This window comes from Mus pahari, chromosome 19 (assembly GCF_900095145.1).
Source record: "Mus pahari chromosome 19, PAHARI_EIJ_v1.1, whole genome shotgun sequence".
NCBI lineage: Eukaryota > Metazoa > Chordata > Mammalia > Rodentia > Muridae > Mus > Mus pahari.
In genome coordinates, this window is record NC_034608.1 from 31451537 (window position 1) to 31473859 (window position 22323).

The 22323-nt window shown below is 52.5% G+C and overlaps 1 protein-coding gene across 12 annotated transcripts in view; it reads left to right on the forward strand.

Annotated features, from left to right (window-relative positions):
• Nucleotides 1-20671, forward strand: part of Mcf2l (MCF.2 cell line derived transforming sequence like) — a 136534-nt gene extending 115863 nt beyond the window's left edge. For 5 of the 12 annotated variants that reach the window (XM_029531941.1, XM_029531948.1, XM_029531944.1 and 2 more), the window contains 24 exons: nucleotides 215-329; nucleotides 1176-1295; nucleotides 1675-1866; nucleotides 2199-2390; nucleotides 3025-3184; nucleotides 3997-4070; nucleotides 4304-4380; nucleotides 5884-5950; nucleotides 7237-7352; nucleotides 8237-8306; nucleotides 9833-9925; nucleotides 10008-10100; nucleotides 10770-10895; nucleotides 11725-11946; nucleotides 12078-12170; nucleotides 13177-13255; nucleotides 13388-13454; nucleotides 13932-14047; nucleotides 14314-14406; nucleotides 15216-15290; nucleotides 17696-17817; nucleotides 18474-18586; nucleotides 18855-18958; nucleotides 19098-20664. In XM_029531941.1, coding sequence (XP_029387801.1) covers nucleotides 215-329; nucleotides 1176-1295; nucleotides 1675-1866; nucleotides 2199-2390; nucleotides 3025-3184; nucleotides 3997-4070; nucleotides 4304-4380; nucleotides 5884-5950; nucleotides 7237-7352; nucleotides 8237-8306; nucleotides 9833-9925; nucleotides 10008-10100; nucleotides 10770-10895; nucleotides 11725-11946; nucleotides 12078-12170; nucleotides 13177-13255; nucleotides 13388-13454; nucleotides 13932-14047; nucleotides 14314-14406; nucleotides 15216-15290; nucleotides 17696-17817; nucleotides 18474-18586; nucleotides 18855-18958; nucleotides 19098-19183 — 2665 coding nt within the window. In that variant the 3' untranslated portion in view covers nucleotides 19184-20664. Of the gene's footprint in view, nucleotides 1-214; nucleotides 330-1175; nucleotides 1296-1674; nucleotides 1867-2198; nucleotides 2391-3024; nucleotides 3185-3996; nucleotides 4071-4303; nucleotides 4381-5883; nucleotides 5951-7236; nucleotides 7353-8236; nucleotides 8307-9832; nucleotides 9926-10007; nucleotides 10101-10769; nucleotides 10896-11724; nucleotides 11947-12077; nucleotides 12171-13176; nucleotides 13256-13387; nucleotides 13455-13931; nucleotides 14048-14313; nucleotides 14407-15215; nucleotides 15291-17695; nucleotides 17818-18473; nucleotides 18587-18854 lie in introns of all 12 variants that reach the window. The other 7 variants (XM_029531945.1, XM_021219835.2, XM_029531939.1 and 4 more) reach the window with 6 other exon arrangements.
• Nucleotides 20672-22323: the final 1652 nt, after the last annotated feature.

Here is a 22323-nt window from a genome sequence, read left to right on the forward strand (position 1 = left end):
TGCCCTGCCGCGTCTGTGTGACACAGGCATGGGTGCGGGAGAGAAGTTTGAGCCTCGGGTCTTGTCTGATGTGCATCTCTCGTGTCTCTCAGAACCCTGAGAACTGCTGGAGTTGGCACATGAGGCTGGGGAGTCCCTGGAAAGCTTAGATCTCTGTGCACCGTGGGAGGCACGGTCTTCCTCACTCCCGCAACCCCTTCCTCTCTTTTTTCAGGCTCCTGGCCCAGCTGAACGAGACCGAGGCTGCCTTTGACGAGTTCTGGGCAAAGCATCAGCAGAAGCTGGAGCAGTGCCTGCAGCTGCGGCATTTCGAGCAAGGTTTCCGGGAGGTGTGTGGCTGACCATGTGGCCATGGGATGCTGCCTTTCAGGAAGTGGGAGGAAGTTCCTCTGCTGTCTTTCTAACTCAGCGGTCCTCAACCCATGCGTCACAATGGGTCACCCAGGACCATCCCGCATATCAGGATATTTATTTATATAAAATGCACAACAGTCAGGAAAAAAATCACAGTTATGAAGTAGCAACAAAAGTAATTTTATGGTTGGGGGTCACCACAACATGAGGAACTGTATTAAAGGTGTCATTAGGAAAGTTGAGAGCCACTGGTCTTATATGGCAACTGAAGAAGGCTTTCCAGAACAGGTGACATTTCAAATCTCTTTGTCATTCATGTGTGGAAGGGGTGCATGCATGAGTATGTAAGTGCACACATTCATGTGTGTGCACACATGTGTGCATGTGTAGGCTAAAGCAGAAGGTAGATGTTTTCCTTTATCACTCATGGCCTGAAGACAGGGTCTCTCACTGAAGCTTGCTATTTTGTCTAGACCATCTGGCCTGAAAGACCTCAGGATCTGGTTGTTTCTACCCCCACACCCCAATACTGAGCTTTTAGGCACCCACAGCCATGTCCAGCTTTCTATGTTGGTGCTGGGGATTTGACTCGGTACCAACTCTTGCCTGTCGAGCCACCTCAGCCACAGAGTGCATTTTAAATCAACCCTTCTATTCAAAGGTAATTCTGATTCACTTGTAGCCATACAGAACGATGCAGAGAGACCCTGACACCCTTTGCCAGTGCCCGAGCAGGAGCAAGCCATAGCTCACTGTTGCAGCCTAGACCTGGGCCCCTGAATGAGGCACAGATGTTCCAAGCCAGTCTTCCTCTGTTGCAGGTCAAAACCACCTTGGATTCCATGTCCCAGAAGATAGCTGCTTTCACGGATGTTGGCAACAGCCTGGCCCATGTGCAGCATCTCCTGAAGGACTTGACCGCCTTTGAGGAGAAGTCCAGCGTGAGAAGTGGGCATGGGTGGAAGGGGGAAAGGTCACGGCTTCACCTAACTGTGGACAGGGCACAGGACTGAGCTCCCCCCCTTGAGTATACGCTCCTGTGGTGCCTAAGGGGTAACACAGGCAGTGTGCAGGGACCCCCTAAGTGCCCTCCACCATCTCAGGCACACACCCAGTCCTCCACAGCCCTCTGTCTAGCTCTATCATTATCCCTTGACTTTCAAACCTGGACTTACCAGGTTGCCTGGACAACCCAACACTTTCCTGACTCCCACAAACTCCATGCCCATTGTCCACCTTCAGGATAGACACCAATAGGACTAGGTTTATCATTTGTCTCTTCACACGGGACTAAACAGACTATCTTGATGTGTCCTGCAGGTGGCTGTGGACAAGGCCCGAGCCCTGTCACTGGAAGGTCAGCAGCTGATTGAGAACAGGCACTACGCTGTAGACTCCATCCACCCCAAGTGTGAAGAGCTCCAGCACCTCTGTGACCACTTCGCCTCTGAGGTCACCAGGAGGCGGGGCCTTCTCAGCAAGTCCTTGGAGCTGCATAGCCTCCTGGAGACGGTAGGGCACCCAGCTGGATTTAACTGGACAACCAGAGTACCCCTTCCCCTACATCTTCCGTCTTGTCCACTCAGAGCCTTGGTCCCTATGCACTTAGTGTCCCATTAATGATTTCTTGGGCTCTCTGTCAGTCCTGCTTTATTCTAACCCCCTCTCCTATGCCATGTCCCTCCAGGCATGCTTTGCCATAGTGGCAGGGCACCTCATCTCCTGCAGGTTCATCAGACATGGGGCAGGTGTGGGGTGTGGGGAGTACAGGCTCCAGCAGGCAGCCACACAGGGGAAGGATGGGGCAGCAGGTGCTGAGGCTGACAGCCTTCCCTTGTTTCCAGTCCATGAAGTGGAGCGACGAGGGGATCTTCCTGCTGGCCTCACAGCCAGTGGACAAATGCCAGTCCCAGGATGGCGCAGAGGCGGCCCTCCAGGAGATCGAGAAGTTTCTGGAGACCGGTGCAGAAAATAAGATTCAGGAGCTCAATGAGATTTACAAGGAATACGAGTGCATCCTCAACCAGGACCTTCTGGTAAGCCAGCGTGGGCTTCTCTCTCCGCATGGCAGCCTGGGGACTGGGGACCCACCTCACAGGATAGTTCAGAGAACATGTGTTTGAGATGCTAAGGATTGAACCCAGGGCCTCACACATGCTAGGCAATATCAGTGAGCTATAACCTCAACCCCAGGAGAACCCTTTGGGTAGAAGATGGGGGCATCAGGTTCAGCCCTTCCTCCATTACAGAAGTTATCCCACACCACCACCTGCCCCAGCATCACCTAGGATAGGTATGGGGTTGTGGTGTGGCATTCACTGGGACCCTGGTCATACCATGGTACCTCGGATATTACACGGAAGATTGGCTGGCTCCCTTCATCCCCAGCCGGCTGCCGTAACTCCACTTCTGGGGCCATAGGGAGAGAGCGATCCCCAATCCCCAGGCATCCTCTCCGCTGAGTTCTGGAGACAGCTCCCTGCCCTGCTAGGGATCTCACGCAGGTCTCACTGTCCGACCAGAGCTGTTCAGTCAGCACAGCTCACGGAACTCCTCACTCACCTGAGGCAGGGGAGGCTGCAGACGCTGGCACACACTCTGGATGACCCGGAGTTTTTAAAGGGCTGGGACTGACATGTGCAAGGTGTCTCAGAAGCCATGTCATTTTAGGAACACGTGCAAAAAGTCTTTCAGAAGCAAGAAAGCACGGAGGAGATGTTCCACCGCAGGCAGGCCAGCCTGAAGAAACTGGCGGCCAAGCAGACACGGCCTGTGCAGCCCGTGGCCCCCCGACCAGAGGCGCTTACCAAGTCGCCCTCCCCCTCGCCAGGTACACGCTTCCTCTCAGGCAGCCAAGTGGCTGTGTGAGGAAGCCAAGTCCCTTCCCGTGCTCTCTCCCTGCCCTCCCCAGTCCAGTTCATGGTCAGCAGCCTACAGATCAGGGCTTATTCTGTCTCCCATTCTGATTAATTTTTCTAGAAATTCTAGTGACCCGCAGAACCCTGACTGACCCATTAGGAAAGCCCTCAAGTCACTTCCTCTGACTCCCCATCCATCCATCCATCCACCCACTATCTGAGCCATTGTCAGAACTGTGCCGCTGGATGAGCTCTGGCCTCCTCCCAAGCCCTCTGGGCTGTCACTAACATGGGACCATGTTCCAGACCCCATGAGCTGCAAGGGTGTCGTGGTCTGCTGGCCTTCACCTTGCTTAGAGCCTTCCTCTTCCCTGTATCAGGAGAACAGTCTTTTCCTTCCACTCTGGGACCAAAAACAAAACAAACAAAAACAAAAAACAAAAAAAACGCGGAGATGAACAGGCTTATGTGTTGGCCAGTGGCAGCCACAAATGACCTGGAGAAGCCCCCCACCATCAGCCTGTGTGGTGGATAGGTGGGGAGATGGCCTAAACAAGGGCTTCCAAGGTTCCGTCCCTCATGTCCACTGTCTCTTGTCCATGGTCTCCAGTCCACTATAGCTATTCCCAGTCTAGGGGCTGTAGTGGCCCCAGCCAACATCCCTCACCCACTGATTACCTTTCTCCCCCATCTTTATTGCTGTAACCCTTTCTTCTCTTCCCCTTTCCCTCTGGGTGCAGTTCTACACAGAGCTAACTCCCCTCTCTGCCTCTTTCTATGCTAGGCTCCTGGCGAAGCTCTGAGAACTCCAGCTCTGAGGGCAACGCACTCCGCAGAGGGCCCTACAGGAGAGCCAAGGTGAGGCTCATGTCGCAGTGACCCTGCATGTGCCTGTCGGAGCCGGAGCAAAGCAACTCCGCATCCTCCTCTGGTCTGACCTGGTTGTCCACGTGCTCTGTCTCTCTGGGTCTCTTGGGCTCTGGGACATCTACTTGCCCTCCTCAGACTCTACTCCAAATGGGAATGGAGGCCGGGTGGTCCGTGCCTGAGGGAACGCGTTTCATCCTCAAGCTGGGCTGTTCTCTCCCCAGAGCGAAATGAGTGAGCCCCGGCAGGGCCGTACCAGCTCCACTGGGGAAGAGGAAGAGAGTCTGGCCATCCTGCGCAGGTGAGTGGCCGTGCTTCCAACCAAGCTGTGGGCAGGGATGTGAGTGTCTGGGTGTGGCAATGGGAAGATGGTAAGTAGCACCTAGACCGTGGCATATAGAGCAGGAAGGAAGCCGGCACCATGTATATGACGACTGGAAACAAACGCGTGAGCTAGAGGGCACACTCATATGCATGCACGCGCATGCACACACACAGAGCTAGAGGACACACACATGAACACACACATGTCTGGGCTGGACATCTGAGCCTTTACTGTGTAGCCTACCTTCTGCTACATGGGAACACGTACCCTATCCACAAGGGCACCTGCAGAGTAATAGCTGAGTGCTGTGACATACTGAAGGCCCGCACTCACAATGTCCCCACTGAAAGCTGCCTGTCCATCACCTTCCACCAAGTCCCTTCACTCATGAGGTCTCTGAGCAGCATCCAGGCCAGATGGTGTGAACACAAGAGGGCAAAATTGCAGAGAAGAAAAAACACCCAGGGTTGTGTCAGGAGCTGGGGTCATGACCTCAGGGATGGAAGGACAGGATCAGTCCCACATTGTCCTACCTAACTATTCGTGTTTGCTCTATGTACGGTAAGAGTGAAGACACGCGCTTGGCAGCACAGGAGCAAACAGGTGCACACAGGCAACACGTTTCCAGATGTCCCCAAAAAGCTCAGCAGGGTCCCTCTTAGGAGACACAAGACAGTGAACTATGGAACTAGAACTCCAGCTGAGAGGAACGTCCTGCCACTTCTGGCTTCTGATGCAAGATGGGAGCAGGAGGCAGAGAGGGGTAGACAGCAGAGAAGCATCCAGGCAGGGCAACACACACAGGGCCTGAGATGGAGGTGGCTTCCCGTGTGCCCGTGCAGTGTGTGGCTGAGAAGCAGGCCCAGGGCTCTTTGCTCTGCTAAACCAGGCTCACACACAGGGCCCGGTTACTTGGCTATTGGCTGCTTTATAATAGTCCACACCCAGGTCTCAATCCGGTACCCCAGGGGCTGTGGCCTCTGCAGATGAGGGGAGGTGGTCTGAAAGGCCTGGCTGTCTGGATGCCTCGTGAGCCTGCCCTCATCTCCTCCTGGGCCCCACAGCTGCTAGGCACATCGCTGGGCTGCAAGAGGTGGTCACTGTAGCTCTCATGTACAGGGTAGGGGCTGGGAGTGAAGCTGGAGAGCCACACCCATTCAGAGGCTCCGGGATAGGGGTTGGAGGATCTTCCTGGTAAAGATGTCTTGGCGGGACTCCAATGGCTTATGAAGGAGGCAGGGGTGTCTCGACTCACTAGTGTGCGTGCAGGTGGCATGGAGTCTGTCCAGATGGCCACAAAGGCCAGGAAGTGGGTAGAGGAATCAATCCCAGAAGGCAGTGAGCGCTGGGCAGCCAGCTTCCTCCATAACTCCCCATACCGGGCAAGTCCTGGATGCCGTGATTTCTCCATTCACAAATACATTACTCAGTGACTCCAGATGCTGCTCTCGCACTAACATCTCTGCTCCCTGTCCACAGACACGTGATGAATGAGCTCCTGGACACGGAGCGGGCCTATGTGGAGGAGCTGCTCTGTGTCTTAGAGGTGAGGTCGGGCATGTGCCGGGTGCTAGGCTTGCCATCACACAACGGCTCCACTTTTAAATTGTGGCTAGAGCTAGACCTGTTGACAAAGGCCGATACTTCCAGCCACTCTGAAGACTAAGGCAGGAGGATTATAGGTTCAAGGCCTACCTGGGCTATAGAGCGAGTTCAAGGCCAGCTTGAAGACCCCATCTCAAAGTAAAACTGAAAGGAGACTTGCCTAGCTCACGCACACACACACACACACACACACACACACACCCCATACACACCATACAGACACACATGCTTATCACATACACAAAGGATTTTTTTTAAATGATGCTTTTAAGTGAGGACTTACGCCCACAACAGAGTGTATGAAAATGCTCAGAGCCGGTTTACTTGTATCAGACCTAAACCTAAAGCAGCTCAAATGTCCATCAAACAGGGAGAGCGGCTGGACCTGCCCAAGAGCAGATACAAAAGCCACAAGAGCTGCGTGCACATAGCAAACACATGGCCCACATGGCCTGAGTGACAGTGATGGAGGTCACAGGAAACAGCGCACACAGTTCTGGGTATACTGTAGTGGTACACCCGTAATCCTAGCACTCTGGAGCTAAGCCTGGAGAATCACCGTGAGTTCAAAGCCAGCCTAGGCTACATAATGGGGTGTAGGCCAATATGGGCTATAGCATGAGACCTAGCCTCATCTCTGTTGCACACACATACAGAGAAGAAAGAGAAAGTTCCAGAACAAGGCAGGTCTGGAGTAAGAGGACTTTGAGGAGGGGACCCTGGGTCCTGAGTCTTCCCAGTAGTGACCTGGAAATTGAGAGCAAGTTGCTTTGGACACGCACAGGAGCAGCACGGCCTCCACCCTGTGTAGGTTATACCTGGATAGAAAGGTCAGAAAGGAAGCTGGGAGCCCCACCTGTGTCCACACTGGGTGCTGTCTGAGGTCGCGTGTGCTGTGTGAGCCTTTTCCAGATGACCATTGCAGGCAAGCACGGGCAGATTAGAGTAGCACCTCAGTGTTCGTTGTCTCTGTGGTTCTGTGGATGGAACTCAGGACAGCGTGCGTGCGTGCGTGCGTGCGTGCCGGGCAAGCACTCACCACAGGACAGCGTGCATGCCGGGCACACACTCACCACTGAGTCCCTCCTCCGCCCTTGGCTCACTTCAAGCTTTGAGGCAGTGTCCCCGGATCCCAGCGCTCACACTCAGTAGACCCACTCCCGCCACGCTTCCTGTCAACTGCAGGCATGGCTCTCCTGGCCGACGCCCTTCTCCCCTCCCTTGCAGGGCTACGCTGCAGAGATGGATAACCCCTTGATGGCACACCTCATCTCAACCGGCCTGCAAAACAAGAAGAACATTCTGTTTGGAAACATGGAGGAAATCTATCACTTCCACAACAGGTAGGACACTTCAGCCAGATGTAGACATGTCAAACATAGATGCGTGGAGTCCCTGTGATCCCTTGCTTCTGGCGTGACTGCCTTCAGGGAGCAGGGATCCACAGCCCTGGGATGTTGGCTGGGAATGAATCTCAGGGAGAACTGCCAGAGAGCCGAGGCGCATGTCGTAGGTGCCCGTGATGCACTCTCCCTCTGAGCACCTTTGTGAACCTTTGTCCTGCTGGCTCATGCCTAACGTGGCTGGAGGATAGGCACGCAGCCTGCTGGGCGGATAGGGTTCTGGGAAGCGGTTTGGCCCTCGTGATTCCTCTAGAACACTTGGGACCCCCAAAGGCCAGGTCCTTCAGCAGGATCTCCAGGCTTATAAAGGAAGCGGCTGCCCTCCAGTGTACCCCACACACACCGTCCTCATGCAGCTGCTCAGAACCTTCCCTTTAGCGTCACTGAGGCCAGTCCTTAACTTGGCCCCAGTGGCTTCAAACTGCAGTGGACCCCAAGTAGCCTTCCTTTTCTGGAACCACCCCAGGGGACAGGTCAAGTCAATGTTTAGACAGGAAACACAGAGGGGATTTGGTAGATCCCAGAAAGCCCACACACTCATGGCCAGTGTAGGTAGGACCTGCAGAGACTTTGAGTGTTCGATCCCCATCTCTGCCCATCTTCTCACCTCTGTTCCAAGAAGGGTAGCTCCAACTTTAGTATGAGGTACAAGGCCAGAAAAAGTGAGACAGCTGGGCACTGAGGAGTCAGGGACCAGTGTGGGCTGCAGCCTCCCAGGCTGGTGGGGAGTTACTGCCACACTGTGACGAGATCGTTCTGGGTCTCTGGAAGACAGTGTCACCTGATCCTGCTGTGTTCACTGTCACTGACACCCTCTCCTACAGAATATTCCTGCGGGAACTGGAGAGCTGCATAGACTGCCCAGAGCTGGTGGGGAGGTGCTTTCTGGAAAGGGTATGTATCTCTGACTGTGTGTCTCACAGGCAGTGGGTCTCTCAGAGCTCCTCTGAGGGAAACCATCAGGCACAAGGTTTGGGAGGACTGGAGTCATTGTTCCTGAGGTCCAATGTGGCCGGGCTTTCCTTGTGGCTTGGTTTGTTGTCACCTAAGCCTTGCTTGCTGGACAACACTGGAAAAGGCTAGGCTCTCTCTGTATCCATCTTCGCCTCTTAAGAATCACAGGTGTTTCCCTTATAGGGTAGCGGAGATCAGTTTAAGAGAGGGGCATGTGGAAATGCTTTGAGCAGAAAGAACGGAATGCATACATGATTTCTCACAGACCCATGGGACATTGTCATGTTGAGCATGGTGAACTGTGTCAGATTATCACCTCCCTTCTGGGAGGTCGCTGACACGAGAAAATAGAGCAATGTCATGAGTTCCATGAAGATTATCTTTGCCCTATGGTCTTCTACGCCCACAAACCATCCAGGTTATGTTCCCGAGCCCATTTCATGCCTCAGAACCATATGGCCAACGCTATCTGCCTTCCCAAATATGTCCTAAACTGTATCCCCACACAGTCTTTATCTTAGAGCCTACTGCATTTTAAATACATCAATACCCCAGGAACTTCTGTGATCTATAGCCATATGTACCCTATGTCCATTAAAGACCCAGAGCCTGCTGTACCCCCAAATCATCTGCAACCCCCAGAGTACTCTATTCTAGACCCAGTCACACACCAGGAATTCTACATCCCCTGAGCACCCAGGGGCAATTTGATTTTACAAAATATTCAGGTTTATTTTTAATATGCGTATATAAGTCATGGAGTATATGTATGCATGCATGTATGCTGTGTGTGTGTGTGTGTGTGTGTTTTGTGTACAGAAGCCAGACAAGGATGCTGTATCCCCTTGAACTGGAGTACTGACAGTTGTGAGTGGCCATGTGGATGCTGGGGACCGAACCTATGTCCTCTGTAAGAGCAGCCAGTGCTTTTTTTTTCCCAAGGATTTTATTTATTTAATGCATATGCATACACTGTAGCTGTCTTCAGACACACGGGAATCCATTACAGATAGTTATGAGCCACCATGTGGTTGCTGGGAATTGAACTCAGAACCTCTAAGAAGAGCAGTCAGTGCTCTTAACCGCAGAGCCATCTCTCCAGCTCCCCCCCCCCCCCCCCAGCCAGTGCTTTTAACCACTGAGCAATCTCTTCATTCTTGCTCATGTGTATTCTACAAAATAACCTATATCATTTGCAAAACTGCCTGAGAGCACCCTGGAATTTTAGGTAAATAAACAGATTGTACTACCAACCACCTCTGGGCAGAGCCCTCTCTCCACCTCTCTGGGCTGTGAATGTTCAGCGGCAAGGGGGTTAGACTATGAGGCTCCGATGTTGGTGAGCAGCAGTGCTGACTGGGGGAGTTGGCCTGCGAGCAGCAGCTTCCAATCTGGAGTCAGAAGCTGCCCAGCATGGCAGGGAAGCAGCCTGTGCTCTTTGTCCCCCACCCCCACCCTGGCTGCAGATGGAGGAGTTCCAGATCTATGAGAAGTACTGTCAGAACAAGCCACGCTCTGAGAGCCTGTGGAGGCAGTGCTCTGACTGCCCCTTCTTCCAGGTTGGTCCCGAGCCCTTCCCCCCACCAGGATTTCCTTCCCTGTGGCCGTGGCCTGGCATGACCGAGCGTTTGGTGGTTGCAGGAGTGCCAGAAGAAGCTGGACCACAAACTGAGCCTGGACTCCTACCTGCTGAAGCCTGTGCAGAGGATAACCAAGTACCAGCTGCTGCTCAAGGTGAGCTTCCAGGGCTGCTGCCCTGCATCAGCCACACCGCCTGCTCTGCTGGCCAGGCGTCTACAGGGCTCGCCGAGCCCTAACCCTAGGCCCAAGGGAACTCTTATGAGGCACTTGCTGTGGCTCCGATTCATTGAACCATCTGCATGGGCCTACTGTGTGCTGAACATTGCAGAGTGCCAGGTACCTGTCCATGGCCAGCTATACTAGGAGTCTCTGCTGATGGCCTGTGGCCTCTGCATGAAGGGGATGAGAGCCGAGCCCTGCCTGTCCTGGTGGTCCCTAGCGCAGAGCAAAGTGAGAAGTCTCTGGCTTTGAGTTAGCTCAGCGGCAGGACAGGAAAGGGTTTGTATCCCTGTGCCGTTAGCAGGGCCCTGGCAACCGCAGGAGGCCAGGGTGCACCTTTCCGGCCAGGTAGCTCCGGCTTCGCAGACCCCAGCTGTCCATCTGTCATCCCGGCTTCTGGGAAGATGTAAAGTGGCTTCCTGACAAGCAGCAGGGATCTGGTGTCTGTCCGGGCGTGCTGGTATCTGTCCGGGGGCCACACCAGACTCCCAGGGACTCCATCTTCAGGCCTTGCATGGAGTCTGAATCTGAAAGACAGCCAGCTGCTCGTAGGGGAGAAGAGAGAGCCTGGTCTTTAAGTGCACCTTCTCACGCTCCCCTCAGGAAATGCTGAAGTACAGCAAGCACTGTGAAGGGGCAGAGGACCTGCAGGAGGCGCTGAGCTCCATCCTAGGCATCCTCAAGGCCGTGAACGACTCCATGCACCTCATCGCCATCACTGGCTATGATGTAAGGCCCCACAGTGGCACCGTGGCCTTTGTCCTAGCTTGGCCCTTGTCTCATAAGCAGTAAACTGATAGGGAAATCCTAGCAATTCTTCCAAGCTCCCTGTGTTTTGAAGTGAACACGTGGCCCAGGGCCTCGGGCAGCCCCAGACTCTGAGTCAGGCGCTCGTCCATATGTGGAGCAGACCAAGACTGTTCCCCTAGGAGGGTGAGGGCCTCTCCAACACAGGTGCCCGAAACCTCTTCCCTCCTGCCTACTTCCTGGACAGCACTGGGACCCTCTGTTTTCTGTGCTAAGGTGTGTGGTCCAGTGGCTGGTGACAGGTGGCTGCCTAGGGTAAACTTCTCTTTACAGGCCCACCCCAAGTCCACAGGGAAGGGTCTTGCTTCTCTGAATGTCCATTTAACGTTCATTTTCTGTTTGTTTTTTTTTTTAAAGCCTAGATTGTATTTATTTTTAATAGTTTTAGATTTATGTCAGTTGAATGTGGAGCTCAGATTCCATAAACCCCATCCCTGCCTCTGCCTCATGCCACACCTGTGACACCGGATTGGGCTGTGGGGACATGTGGTTAGCTGAGTCCGCTGGGCATTAGGGTTCCCAGTGCTGTCCCTTTTCCATCACAGTAGTGTCTCGTGGCTCCTCCATGCTATACCTCCTCTTTCCCCCAAGCCCTGCAGCAACTGCCCAATCTTTTCCCCTCCCCAAACTCGCCCCTCTGGAATGTGCTGCAAGGAGAACCCTATAGTGTGCAGCCTTTCCAGTGCACACAGGACACCGGCCCTCCCGAGTACCCCTGCCTTGCATGCCTAACGTGTGTCCTGTGTTCCAGGGAAACCTTGGCGACCTGGGGAAGCTGCTGATGCAAGGTTCCTTCAGCGTGTGGACAGACCACAAGAAGGGCCACACCAAAGTGAAGGAGTTAGCCAGGTTCAAGCCCATGCAGCGACACCTGTTTCTGCACGAGAAGGCTGTCCTCTTCTGCAAGAAGAGGGAGGAGAATGGGGAGGGGTACGAGAAGGCTCCTTCCTACAGCTACAAGCAGTCCTTGAATGTGAGTGACTAGAAAAGCTCTGGGAGGGCTCCCATCATCCTTAGCCCTTACCCCATCCCGGGGGCTCTATCAGCTTCCACCATCTCTGGATGAGATGCATGCTGATGCCTGTCTATTCCTACCCCTGCCAGATGACGGCTGTCGGCATCACAGAGAACGTGAAGGGTGACTCCAAGAAGTTTGAGATCTGGTACAATGCAAGGGAGGAGGTTTACATCATTCAGGTACCTGACCTGCAAACCAGGAGCCAAGGGTGCCCTTGGGCCTCTCCAGGGTGGGCAGTGAGAGACTTCCAATGAGAACCAGGCCAACAGCTTTCATGGGGTGCACCCCTCAGAAGCAGGAACTACTGTACTGGGACACAACATGTGCTAGGCAACACAGCTAGGGTACCAGAAGGGTACTTCCAGAAATACCTCTTGCTCCCACACCTCTCAATAGCCCTAGAGAACTTTGTCCACACAGCCTGGCTGTCTGGTAGAATGTATGGCACACCGGTCCTTATTGGCCCATGGGAGAGAGAGCAGAGCTACAGTATAGGCTCAGGTGATAGCATCCTCCCCATGAACCTGTCAAGAACCTAAGTACTCCATGAAGGTCGTAGCCCAACACGGCTGTGCCTTCCACTTGTCCTCAGAATCACAAGGTAAGTTGGCTACTGGCCAGCACATAGTGACCACAGAAGTGTGGCAGCTCCAGTGTGCCTTCCAGTTTTATACCCAGCCCAGCAGTCCACACAGACCTGAATCAAGGTCTGGGCCCAGCAGCTGTCCTGACAATAGTAGTCAAGCTAGGCTTTTAGACCACTTTACTAACACAGGACAGCAGTCCTGGCCACAGGTGACACTCTCAGCCCAGTCACACCTATTGGGCTACCTGTGTGAGTTTGAGACCCACTGTTGTGCCTGTCACCTAAAACACAAATAGAGGACACATCCGGGAGACCTGCAGTGCAGGCCATGCCACTAGTCCAGCACACCAGCATCTGCAGAAGAGATGGCCTCCTGCTAGTAACTGGCTGTCTTTACCGTGCCCTGGATACCTGCACAAACCCACGGCCTTTTGCAGCCAGTCCTGTACTACTGAGAGACCCCCAAAGGGACATTCCCACCACTTGCTCCTGCTCCATACACAGGGGTCCCTTGGTTCCTAGGATTCTCCTTGAGGGTGTCTGGTGGAAACTGCAGTGCGTTTTTCTGATCACCGGCTCCCATCTCTCTTTTGGGACAGGCGCCAACCCCCGAGATTAAAGCAGCATGGGTGAATGAGATTCGGAAGGTGCTGACCAGCCAGCTGCAGGCCTGCCGGGGTGAGGCTGCCTTTGGCTTCTGTGTGCTTTCTCCTGTGCCTTTGTCAATAATCCAAGAGCCTCTCGCCCGCAAGTGCAGCGGTCCTCAGTTCCCACTGGTAACTGGTGTGTGTCCCTTGCCCTCCCCCACAGAGGCCAGTCAGCACCGAGCCCTGGAGCAATCCCACAGCCTTCCTTTGCCCACGCCGTCCAGCACCAGGTGAGCTTGCCTGGGTATCACTCAAGCCTAGGGAGCAGCGTTTCTTACTGGTCATGTCTGGAATCCCAGCACACAGGACACTGTGGCGAAAGAGTCTACTAAAGCTACAGAATAAAACATAAGGAAGAATAGCAATATTTCTGTAAACACCACAGTTTACTTACTGTGTCACTGAGAGGGGTTGGCACAAGGCCCTCCAGCGTCACCTGGAGATGTTGTGCCAGTGGTTTATGCCTGAATATCAGGCCTGTGGGTGTTGTCCCAAGTCCTAACTTCCTCTGCAAGTCCCCAGCTGCCTGTTTATGGATTACCTCTCAAGATAGTCAGCATGCCCATGGTACAGCCAGGCGACAGTTGGTCACCAACTTTGAATGAGGGACAGCACCTGGAAGACAGTCTAGAAGCCAAGATGCCTTGATGCCCTAAGACACTAACCAACATACTGTTTCTTTCTTTATGGGTCACTGATGCCTTCAGTCCCACAAAAGGGAACACAAGAAATGTCAAGAAGCTCGAAGACCGGAAGACGGACCCGCTCAGCCTGGAAGGCTACGTGAGCTCATCGTTACCAAAGCCCCCTGAGAAGGGCAAAGGTGAGTGTCGACTGCAGTGTGAGCCTTTCAGACGCTGTTGTTCATGGAATGCCCAGCAGCCAGCATGGGAGAACCCAGGAGCCCCTCAGGACACTGGTCACACAGAAGGAGACCCCTCATTTGTGGTCACTGGGTACTTCCACCAGGTGCACCCTAGGAAGTTCAACTGCTCTGCCCACCTTCCTGAGCATGGGGCCATGGCCCCTTGCCCCCGCCATCCTCCCTCCCAGATTCTATCTCTGCACTCTGTCTCTCCTCCCTCCTAGACGATGCGGTCCCTAGCTCTACCTCTGAAAGCTCTGCGCTTTCCAGAAAGCGCTTCACGCTGCAGGGCTTGGCTAACCTCAAAGGTCAGAAAGGTAAACAGGCAGTGCCCCCCCCTACTGCCTTCCACGCCATCTTCCTGTGGTGACCTCTGGCGCCACATGCAGCTGCACGAGCCCATCTCTCACCCTGTCATTCGTGCCCACCAATGATGTATAGATACAAATGCCTGACGTTATCTTTTAGGGGTGCCTTTTGGATACAGAGAGAGCCAACTTTACGAGTGCAGCCTCCTAAGAACTGGGGCTGTTAACCACTTTTCCGGCCTGATGTCTTCTGCCCCTCCTCCCTCTGCCTCACTTCACATTTTCCTGTCAGCTCTGCAGGCCTCTGCCTTTCTTGCTGTTGTGACCCTCAAGTGCTGATTGCCATGGTTGGGCATCTTCTGGGGTGTTTGCCAGTGAACAGTAGCAAAGAAGCCTTTTAACTGAGAGCCGAAACTGTCTGGTCACCTGGGGATGCTCTTCGGTGACCAAAGCCCTGGTGTGTTTCAGCTCTGCACAGGGATCCCTCCCAATTGTCCAGCTCTCCCCAGGTGACAGGCATGGGTTCAAAGAATTAAAGTGCTCCCCAATTTATAATCCTTACCTAGCTTCAAACTTGAACAAAAAAAGCTTGTTCTGTAGCGGCGTTCTTTCTAAAGCAGAGCTGAGGGCAGCCCCTAAGAGGATGACTGACGGCTAAGGCCACCATCTACCACCTCCGCTGTCCGGGCCTCTCCCCTTCCCTGTGAGAACCCTCAGTCATTTCATCTCGCCAACCTTTCACCTGCCTCCTCCACTCACTCGACAGTTCTTCAGCTTTCTCTCTGCTGTTGTATTTTTGCCTCTTCCTCTTCCTGCAGCCTCTCCGACCAGTCCTGACAAAAAAGCTAAGCGACACGAAGTCAAGAGCGACCCGACTCCCTTTGGTTTGCGAGGTAGCGCTGCAGCCCCTGAACCCCAGCCCGGCACGCTGTCTGCCTGTGCAGGGCACCTAGGGTGAAAGCGAGCAGAACAGAGGAGCCAGGAGCAGTAGTAACTGATGGGTCACAGCTTGAAGCCTAGTAACAGATGCTGACAGAGGCCACACTCCTGCTGGCTCCTTAGCCTGTGGTCAGCAAGCACAGGCCCAGGCCCAGGCCCAGGCCCAGCCTGGCTGACCAGCTTTTCACTGAGATTTATCACTCAGTGCTGGTGCAGGCTGCAGGTGCCCTGTTTAAGGGTCACAGTACCAGCACCCTCCCCCGAGTCACCAGCCAGCCCAGTTCTGGGTAGAAAGAAGCTGCAAGATCAAGTCTTTGCTCCAGGCAGACAGTCACTCACATGGGCCACTGGAGTCAGCTACACTTAGGGCCTTGAGTCTCTGTGTCCTCTCCCAGTCCTCCACTGTTCCCTGAGGACCTCTCATTCCGGGAGAAGGTTCCCAGGAACACCCTCAGCATGATGCCAGACTTACTCTACCCCCAAACGATGCTCCAAGCCCTAATTCCCCAACTTGTGTGCCAAATGCTGTTCCCACCTCATTCCAACTTAGTGTTCCCCATCCTTCCTACCTTCCATCATGCACTGCCTTCTACAGAAGTGGGTGTAGATGCAGCCCACACCTGAGGGAGGCGTTGTACAGAGCCTAACATTCTCATGCCCAGCATCCTCCAGAAAGAGTGATACCCTCTAATCTACGGTCATCAATAATTGTAAATCTTTTCATGTACATGTCTCGCTTTCTGTTCCCTGGGCACTGCCAGACCAGCATGCCAGGCTCCCTGTTAACAGAGTATCCAATAGCTACTGACAGCATCATGGCCTGGTGCTGATCTGGTCACAGACACTTCAGTTATGGCAGCTGCCAAAGCTTGAGCTGATTGAAGCGTCTCATAGGCACACTAAGGAAGGCAGCGGTTTCTATATAGTTTGTGACCCGCTGAGTGGGCTCTGACGATGGAAAGTTATGTACTTAGAAGTGTTCCTCTGCACCAACCGTCCTTCTGCTCAGGTAGAGGCCCCCGTGTGAGCACTGTAGTAACACAGAGTCAGGCTTCTTGCACGTGTCTGGGAACAAGAAGGGAGATGACAGCAGCTGGGAACCTCTAGAGCTCAGTTCTTAACTTACATGCAAGCCTGATGTGACACTTCCCAGGACCAAGCACACAGCTGTCCCCAGGCCTCAGGGAGGTAGACAGAGGGGCTCCACCTGTTCCCACCACGGTGGGGTGGGCTCTGAGCCTGCATAGCTGGTAGCTGGGAAGTGTCTAGGCCCAGCTGTTTCCTAGGAAGTCAGAGAGGCTCTCCGGTGTCCCTGGGCATGCTCAGCCATGGAGTGGTTGCACAGCTAACAGGCTCTTGGTTGCCCTGATTTCGTGGGCACTGTTCTGTAATCCCATCACACCCGCACATCCTCTTATAAGGAAGAACCACACTGCATCAGCACCTAGTACCATATGATGTCAGGTATGCCTAGCCTCGGATCCATCAAGCTAGCTGGTCTTCCTTGCTGTGCCTTTTGTGTCATCCAGTGACTGTTCAGTACCAGGTAGGGCAGGGCAGTTGCTCCAAGCTATTAGTGTCTGGAGAATTTGCTCTGTAGGAATTTATCATCTCCAGCTCTGCAGTATGGGAAATACTGCGATATCCTTTGGAGCATATATCAGGATAAACAAGAATGAAGCAGTAGGAAAGTCGGGGACCCACTGGCCAATCCAGTGGATTTGCCAGAAGACAGGACTGGGGCCCATACATGGCTTAACATATTCCTGGTCGTTAACGTGTGTTATCTCACAGGTTAGGGATTTACTTGGTCATGCTTGCTGGAAATTGTTTTTTCTGGCAGCAAAGTGTGTATTGACCATTAGAAGTTTTATCTGAAGACAGCATCCCTTCGTGGGGTTTGCTATAAGGTATAAGTAGGTGGGCTTGGTAGGACCAAGAGCCTGAAGAAGGTAGAGATGTCCAGGGAAGTTCCGGGCCTCATCTTGCCCCTTAGAGTGGCCCAGCAAATAGACACAATAGACATGGGAACTCTCACACTGCATCTCCCTGTGCTGTGCAGTCAGAGCAGAATGGACCCAGCATTTTATAACAGTGTAGGAACCAGTGGTGACTCTAAGCATCTGATTCCAGGGACAGAAAACTGTCACATGCCACACAGTTCAATGAACCTAGGAAGATGGTAGGCCTAAGTTCAGAGTCCCGCAGATACATGTTCCAAGGGGTCTGTGGACCTCAGATGGAATACAGTTGGGTAATGGTGACTGCAGTGTGTGTGTGTGTGTGTGTGTGTGTGTGTGTGTGTGTGTATGCGCGTGCGCACACACACACACACCTCAAACGGCACTGTTTCTCCTAGGCTGGAGCAAAACATCCCACTCCCTGGAGGCCCCTGAGGAGGACGGAGGCTGGTCCAGCGCGGAGGAGCTCATTAACTCATCTGATGCTGAGGAAGACGGGGGAGTGGGCCCTAAGAAGCTGGTAACCATGGCCTCCCTGCGGTGGGTCCCTGTGTCTAGTGAGGATGCACCCTGGCCTGGGCCTTCCTTTGCATCCACTGTTCATCATCTAGAGATACCCAGTGCTCACTTAGATCACTGTCCACTGCCCACAGGCCCATGGCACCGTGCGCCCCTGCCTCTGCTAGAGCACAGGCATGGTTTACCCCTTCTTAAGGGGACAGCCCATACTTACGCATCGTTCACATTGGTAGAATGTTCTAGCCAAGCCCGTAAAGACAGGTAGTGATGTGGACATATTGGTACACCCATTTTTATTTTTTAACATGGCCACAATATGAGTTGTACCATCTCCCCAACACGAGGAGTCTTTCAGTTTAAGCCAGAAATCTCACCAAAACCTCTACAAGTGGCAGAGCCCCACCACCGCACTGGTCTTCCCCTCGCTAGTTCTAATGTGGGCGCCGCTGCTAATGTATAGCCGGTGATAGAGCTGGGGAATAGGTATAGCCAGTGATAGAGCTGGGGAATAGGTATAGCCAGTGATAGAGCTGGGGAATAGGTATAGCCAGTGATAGAGCTGGGGAATAGAGGATAGGTGTGTTGTTGGGGCTGCTGGTGCTGGGAGGGAGGCGTGACAACAGGACGAAACTCAGCCCTTTCCCTTGTCACCCTCAGGCTCCAGGTAAATACACAGTGATGATGGATGATGAGAAAGGGGGCACTGACACCCTTGCCATGAGGAGTGGAGATATGGTGGAGGTGGTGGAAGAAGGTGCTGAGGGCCTCTGGTAAGATGGCGGTAAACTATCCTGCCTCAGACATGTCTCTCACACACGAATGACCTGTGTGTTCCTACCTCAGACCTGTCCTTGTGTGATTCCCACCTCAGACATGATCTGTGCGTTCCCACCTCAGAAGTGACCTTTGTATTCTGACCTCAGACATGCCTCTGTATGTTCCCACCTCAGATGCATCCATCTGCCCACCTTAGAGGCGCCCAGCAACAGACAGATTGTAGGCATGTGGGACATTACAGCCAATGACCTCCTCTTTCAGGTATGTTCGGGACCTGACCAGCAGCAAGGAGGGATGGGTGCCAGCCAGCAGCCTGTCCACCCTCCTGGGCAAATCCAGCTCAGCCCAGTGTCTGAGCAGCTCAGGTAAGACCCACTGTGCGCGCCAGCTGTGCCCTGAGCCTGCCGAGATCCTCAGCCCAGAGCCCGTTTAAAAGCAGAGGGGTTTCTAGGTGTGCAGAGCAAAGGGCCAGAGCCGAAGCCTGTCTCCACTGGTTTCCCGCAGACTCCAGCCCAGGGTCAGCCGTGCTGAGCAACTCATCCAGCTGCAGCGAGGGCTACCCTGCTCCCTTCTCCGAGCTCCAGGGATAGTGGCCAGGCCTGGGTGGCAGGCACTCAAGGCCACCGTGCAGTAGACCAGCATGCAAATCTCTTAAGATTTTGGGTTGTTTTTTTTTTTTTTTCTTTTTTTTTGCTTGGGTTTGCTTAGTTTGGGAGGGGATGGTGCTCCGAGATCTCTGGAAACAGGAGGCCCCTGTCAGCCATGGGCTTCAGAGGACATTGGGGCCTTGGAACCAGGACTCTGCTGCATATGCAGAAGCCAGAAGACAACAATTCGCCACCAAAGCTTCTTCAGAGACTCCAGAGTAGACAGAGGCGGGGCTGTGGGTCAGGAGACCCCTGTGTAGAAAGCTGGGTGGTAGGCAACAGCCCCTGCTGTGCAGCCTCTCCAAGGTGTCTTGGCCTCTCTGGTGCTTTCGACGGGAACACAATCCTGAGGAAGCCACTTCTAACAGGAGTGAACAGTTTGCTACCAACAGCCTAAGAGGGGGATCAAGGGACTCTTGTCTTTTATAAGTTTTTGATTTTTTTTTTTAAAAAAAAAAAACAGGGATTAACCCCATGGCCATTTTTTTGTGGTACTCTGGCCTCAAAACTTTAACCAAGAATCACTGTGTTTACATGAAATGACAATTTGATACTGTATTTGATATAAAACTATTTTTTGTTACTGGGGTTTACATCAAAGCACGTTGTTTATACAACTAACTGATTTCTGGGGCACTCTCACTGAGACCTGGCACTCCCTGGAATACAGGTGCAGGAAGGTCAGCCAGGGGGTGTGTCCTCCTGGGCAGCCAGGGGGCATTTCCTCCACCAAAAGCAGTTGGAAATCACTGAGAGTCTTGCATCTGCATAGGTTTCGTTTTCACAAGAAATGTAAAGTATAATTTAAAATATTAGCCTTCTTTTCTACAATATAAAGGAGACTCTCTGTTTTTTAAAAGAACATCATTAAATTAGGATATTTTTATTATTTTTAAATAAAATGTATAACTCCATGCTGTCAGCCATCCTCAGCAACTCAGGCACTGGCTGCCTCTCCAAGTCAGGGCAGGCCCTACTTCCCCTCCCTAGCCCTGCCCACACTGCCCTACAGCAGGAGGGGCTGCAGCTGAGCTTGGGGGGAGGGGCCTGCAGCCTCCATTCAAGTCAAGGCAGAACTGCCACAAACTGTTGTTTTCCGCTTTTTTGTGTGTTTCAGAAACAAATTCTGTTCTTTGGAAACTCTGTGCCTAGTAGGGCGAATATTTTTATATGTGTGTATATATGTTCACGTGTGTACATAGGATCTTGGTGTAAAGGATGTATTTATGGTCTCACGCTGCTGAACATGTGTCACTTTACGGTCCCTCCCTGTCTCCTCACCCTGCTGCCATGGGAGGCCACCGAGAGGCTCGTTCACCACTGTATGTCCAGGAAAAACACCCTGCTCCCCTGCCCTGTGGCTTGCAAAGCCATTACTGGCTACACCTTCAGAGAATGGTAATAAAATAAAAAACGTGCAAAGACTCAGTAGCATTTCTGGTGTATGTGTTATGTGGGAAGGATCGTGGGTCATATCTGCCCAGCCTGTTTTGAAAAAGCCACCTTCCTTTGGGAACTCGTCCTCATAAGGACACTTTAAAATGTCATGTTTTTGCCAGGCATGGTGGCTCATGCCTTTAATCCCAACACTCAGGAAGCACAGACAGGTAGATCTTCTTGAGTTTGAGGCCAGCCTGTTCTACGTAGAGAGCTCCAGGCCAGCAAGAGCTACACACAGTGCTACCTCATCTAAAAACCAGCCAACCAACAAACGTCACACCTCATTCAGCATTGCTCTTACTTCCTACTGCTCTGATATAAATAAAAAGTTAAACTCAGAAGTCTTTATTGTGTGGATGAAGTTTGGATAAAGGCCATCAATTCCTGCCATCTACCCTCTTGGTGTGAGCCCTGGGCTCCCAGAATGGTTGCCACGAATGCCTTATATGGCTACTGTAAGACTGAAGCAGAAGGTAGGGTGTGGAGGAAGGGCAGGTATCACAAGTATTATGATATATGTTTTATTTTATTTGATCTGACAGTGATGGTGTTAAAATAGTAACAGCATATACTTGGACATGTGCTGAGTGTGAAGGGGACAAGAGACAGGCATTACAGAATAGTCATAGCACACTTGACAACTCCTCACTGAAAAGATCAAGAGTGAAACAGGCTTGTTGATCTGTGAGAAAGGGAGGGTGGAGAAATGGGGAAAGAACAGTGAGCAGAGAACACAAAAATATAATAAAGAGATGTGAGCAGCCATGTGTGACTCACAGGGTGACTAGTGTCCTAATTGGTGTGCACCAAACAGGCTGGGTAAATAACCGCTAAAGGGGAGCCTGAGAAAAGGACAATGGCTGAGAATAAAGGAGAGGAAAAGGAGAGCCCAAATAAAAACAAAAGAAAGCTGATACAGTCGTGCTAATTACAAAACGAAACTTAGGGCAGTTAGACTATAAGGAGCTAGATGGACATCCAAACTTTGAAGCCAGTAATAATGTTCCAAATGCAGACAGCAAGACTTGGTGGTCAATGTTCCTGTCATAGACACTGATACCTGTGCATCAAACAGGAAACAGTACCGTTTTCAGCACACACAGAACATACACAAAGCAATGAAACAGGTACTTGTGAGTGCTGTTTGGAAGTCTGTAGCCATTACAGACTGTGTTACTACGGGAGGGTGTAGCTGAAATATGACTGAGGTGGCACTCACTTAATCTAATCTGACAACATTGTTGGGTTACTCATATGAGGTGGATAACAAGTATAATCGGTAAAACTCAAAGTATAAAGAAAAATTGAGGGAATAAAATAAAAACAAATCAAAATCAAAACCTTAATTCTTGGAAACCAGAAAAACTCACTGTAACTTGTAGAAAAACCAAGACATGACCTTGCCTGTGCCCACACAAGCTGAGCAGATCTCCACGCACCTAACATCCAGAGAGTCGCGCCATGCAACGATGGAGAGGACATGGGCAGAGCTAGGGCTGGGGTTGCTGCTTCCGGAACTGTTCCTACCCACACAGATTTACTGCAACCAAACATCTGTTACACCAGTTTCCGGTAACCAGAATATTTCTGCTTCCCCAAATCCAAGTAACGCTACCACCAGAGCGGGTGGCAGCTCCCTGCAG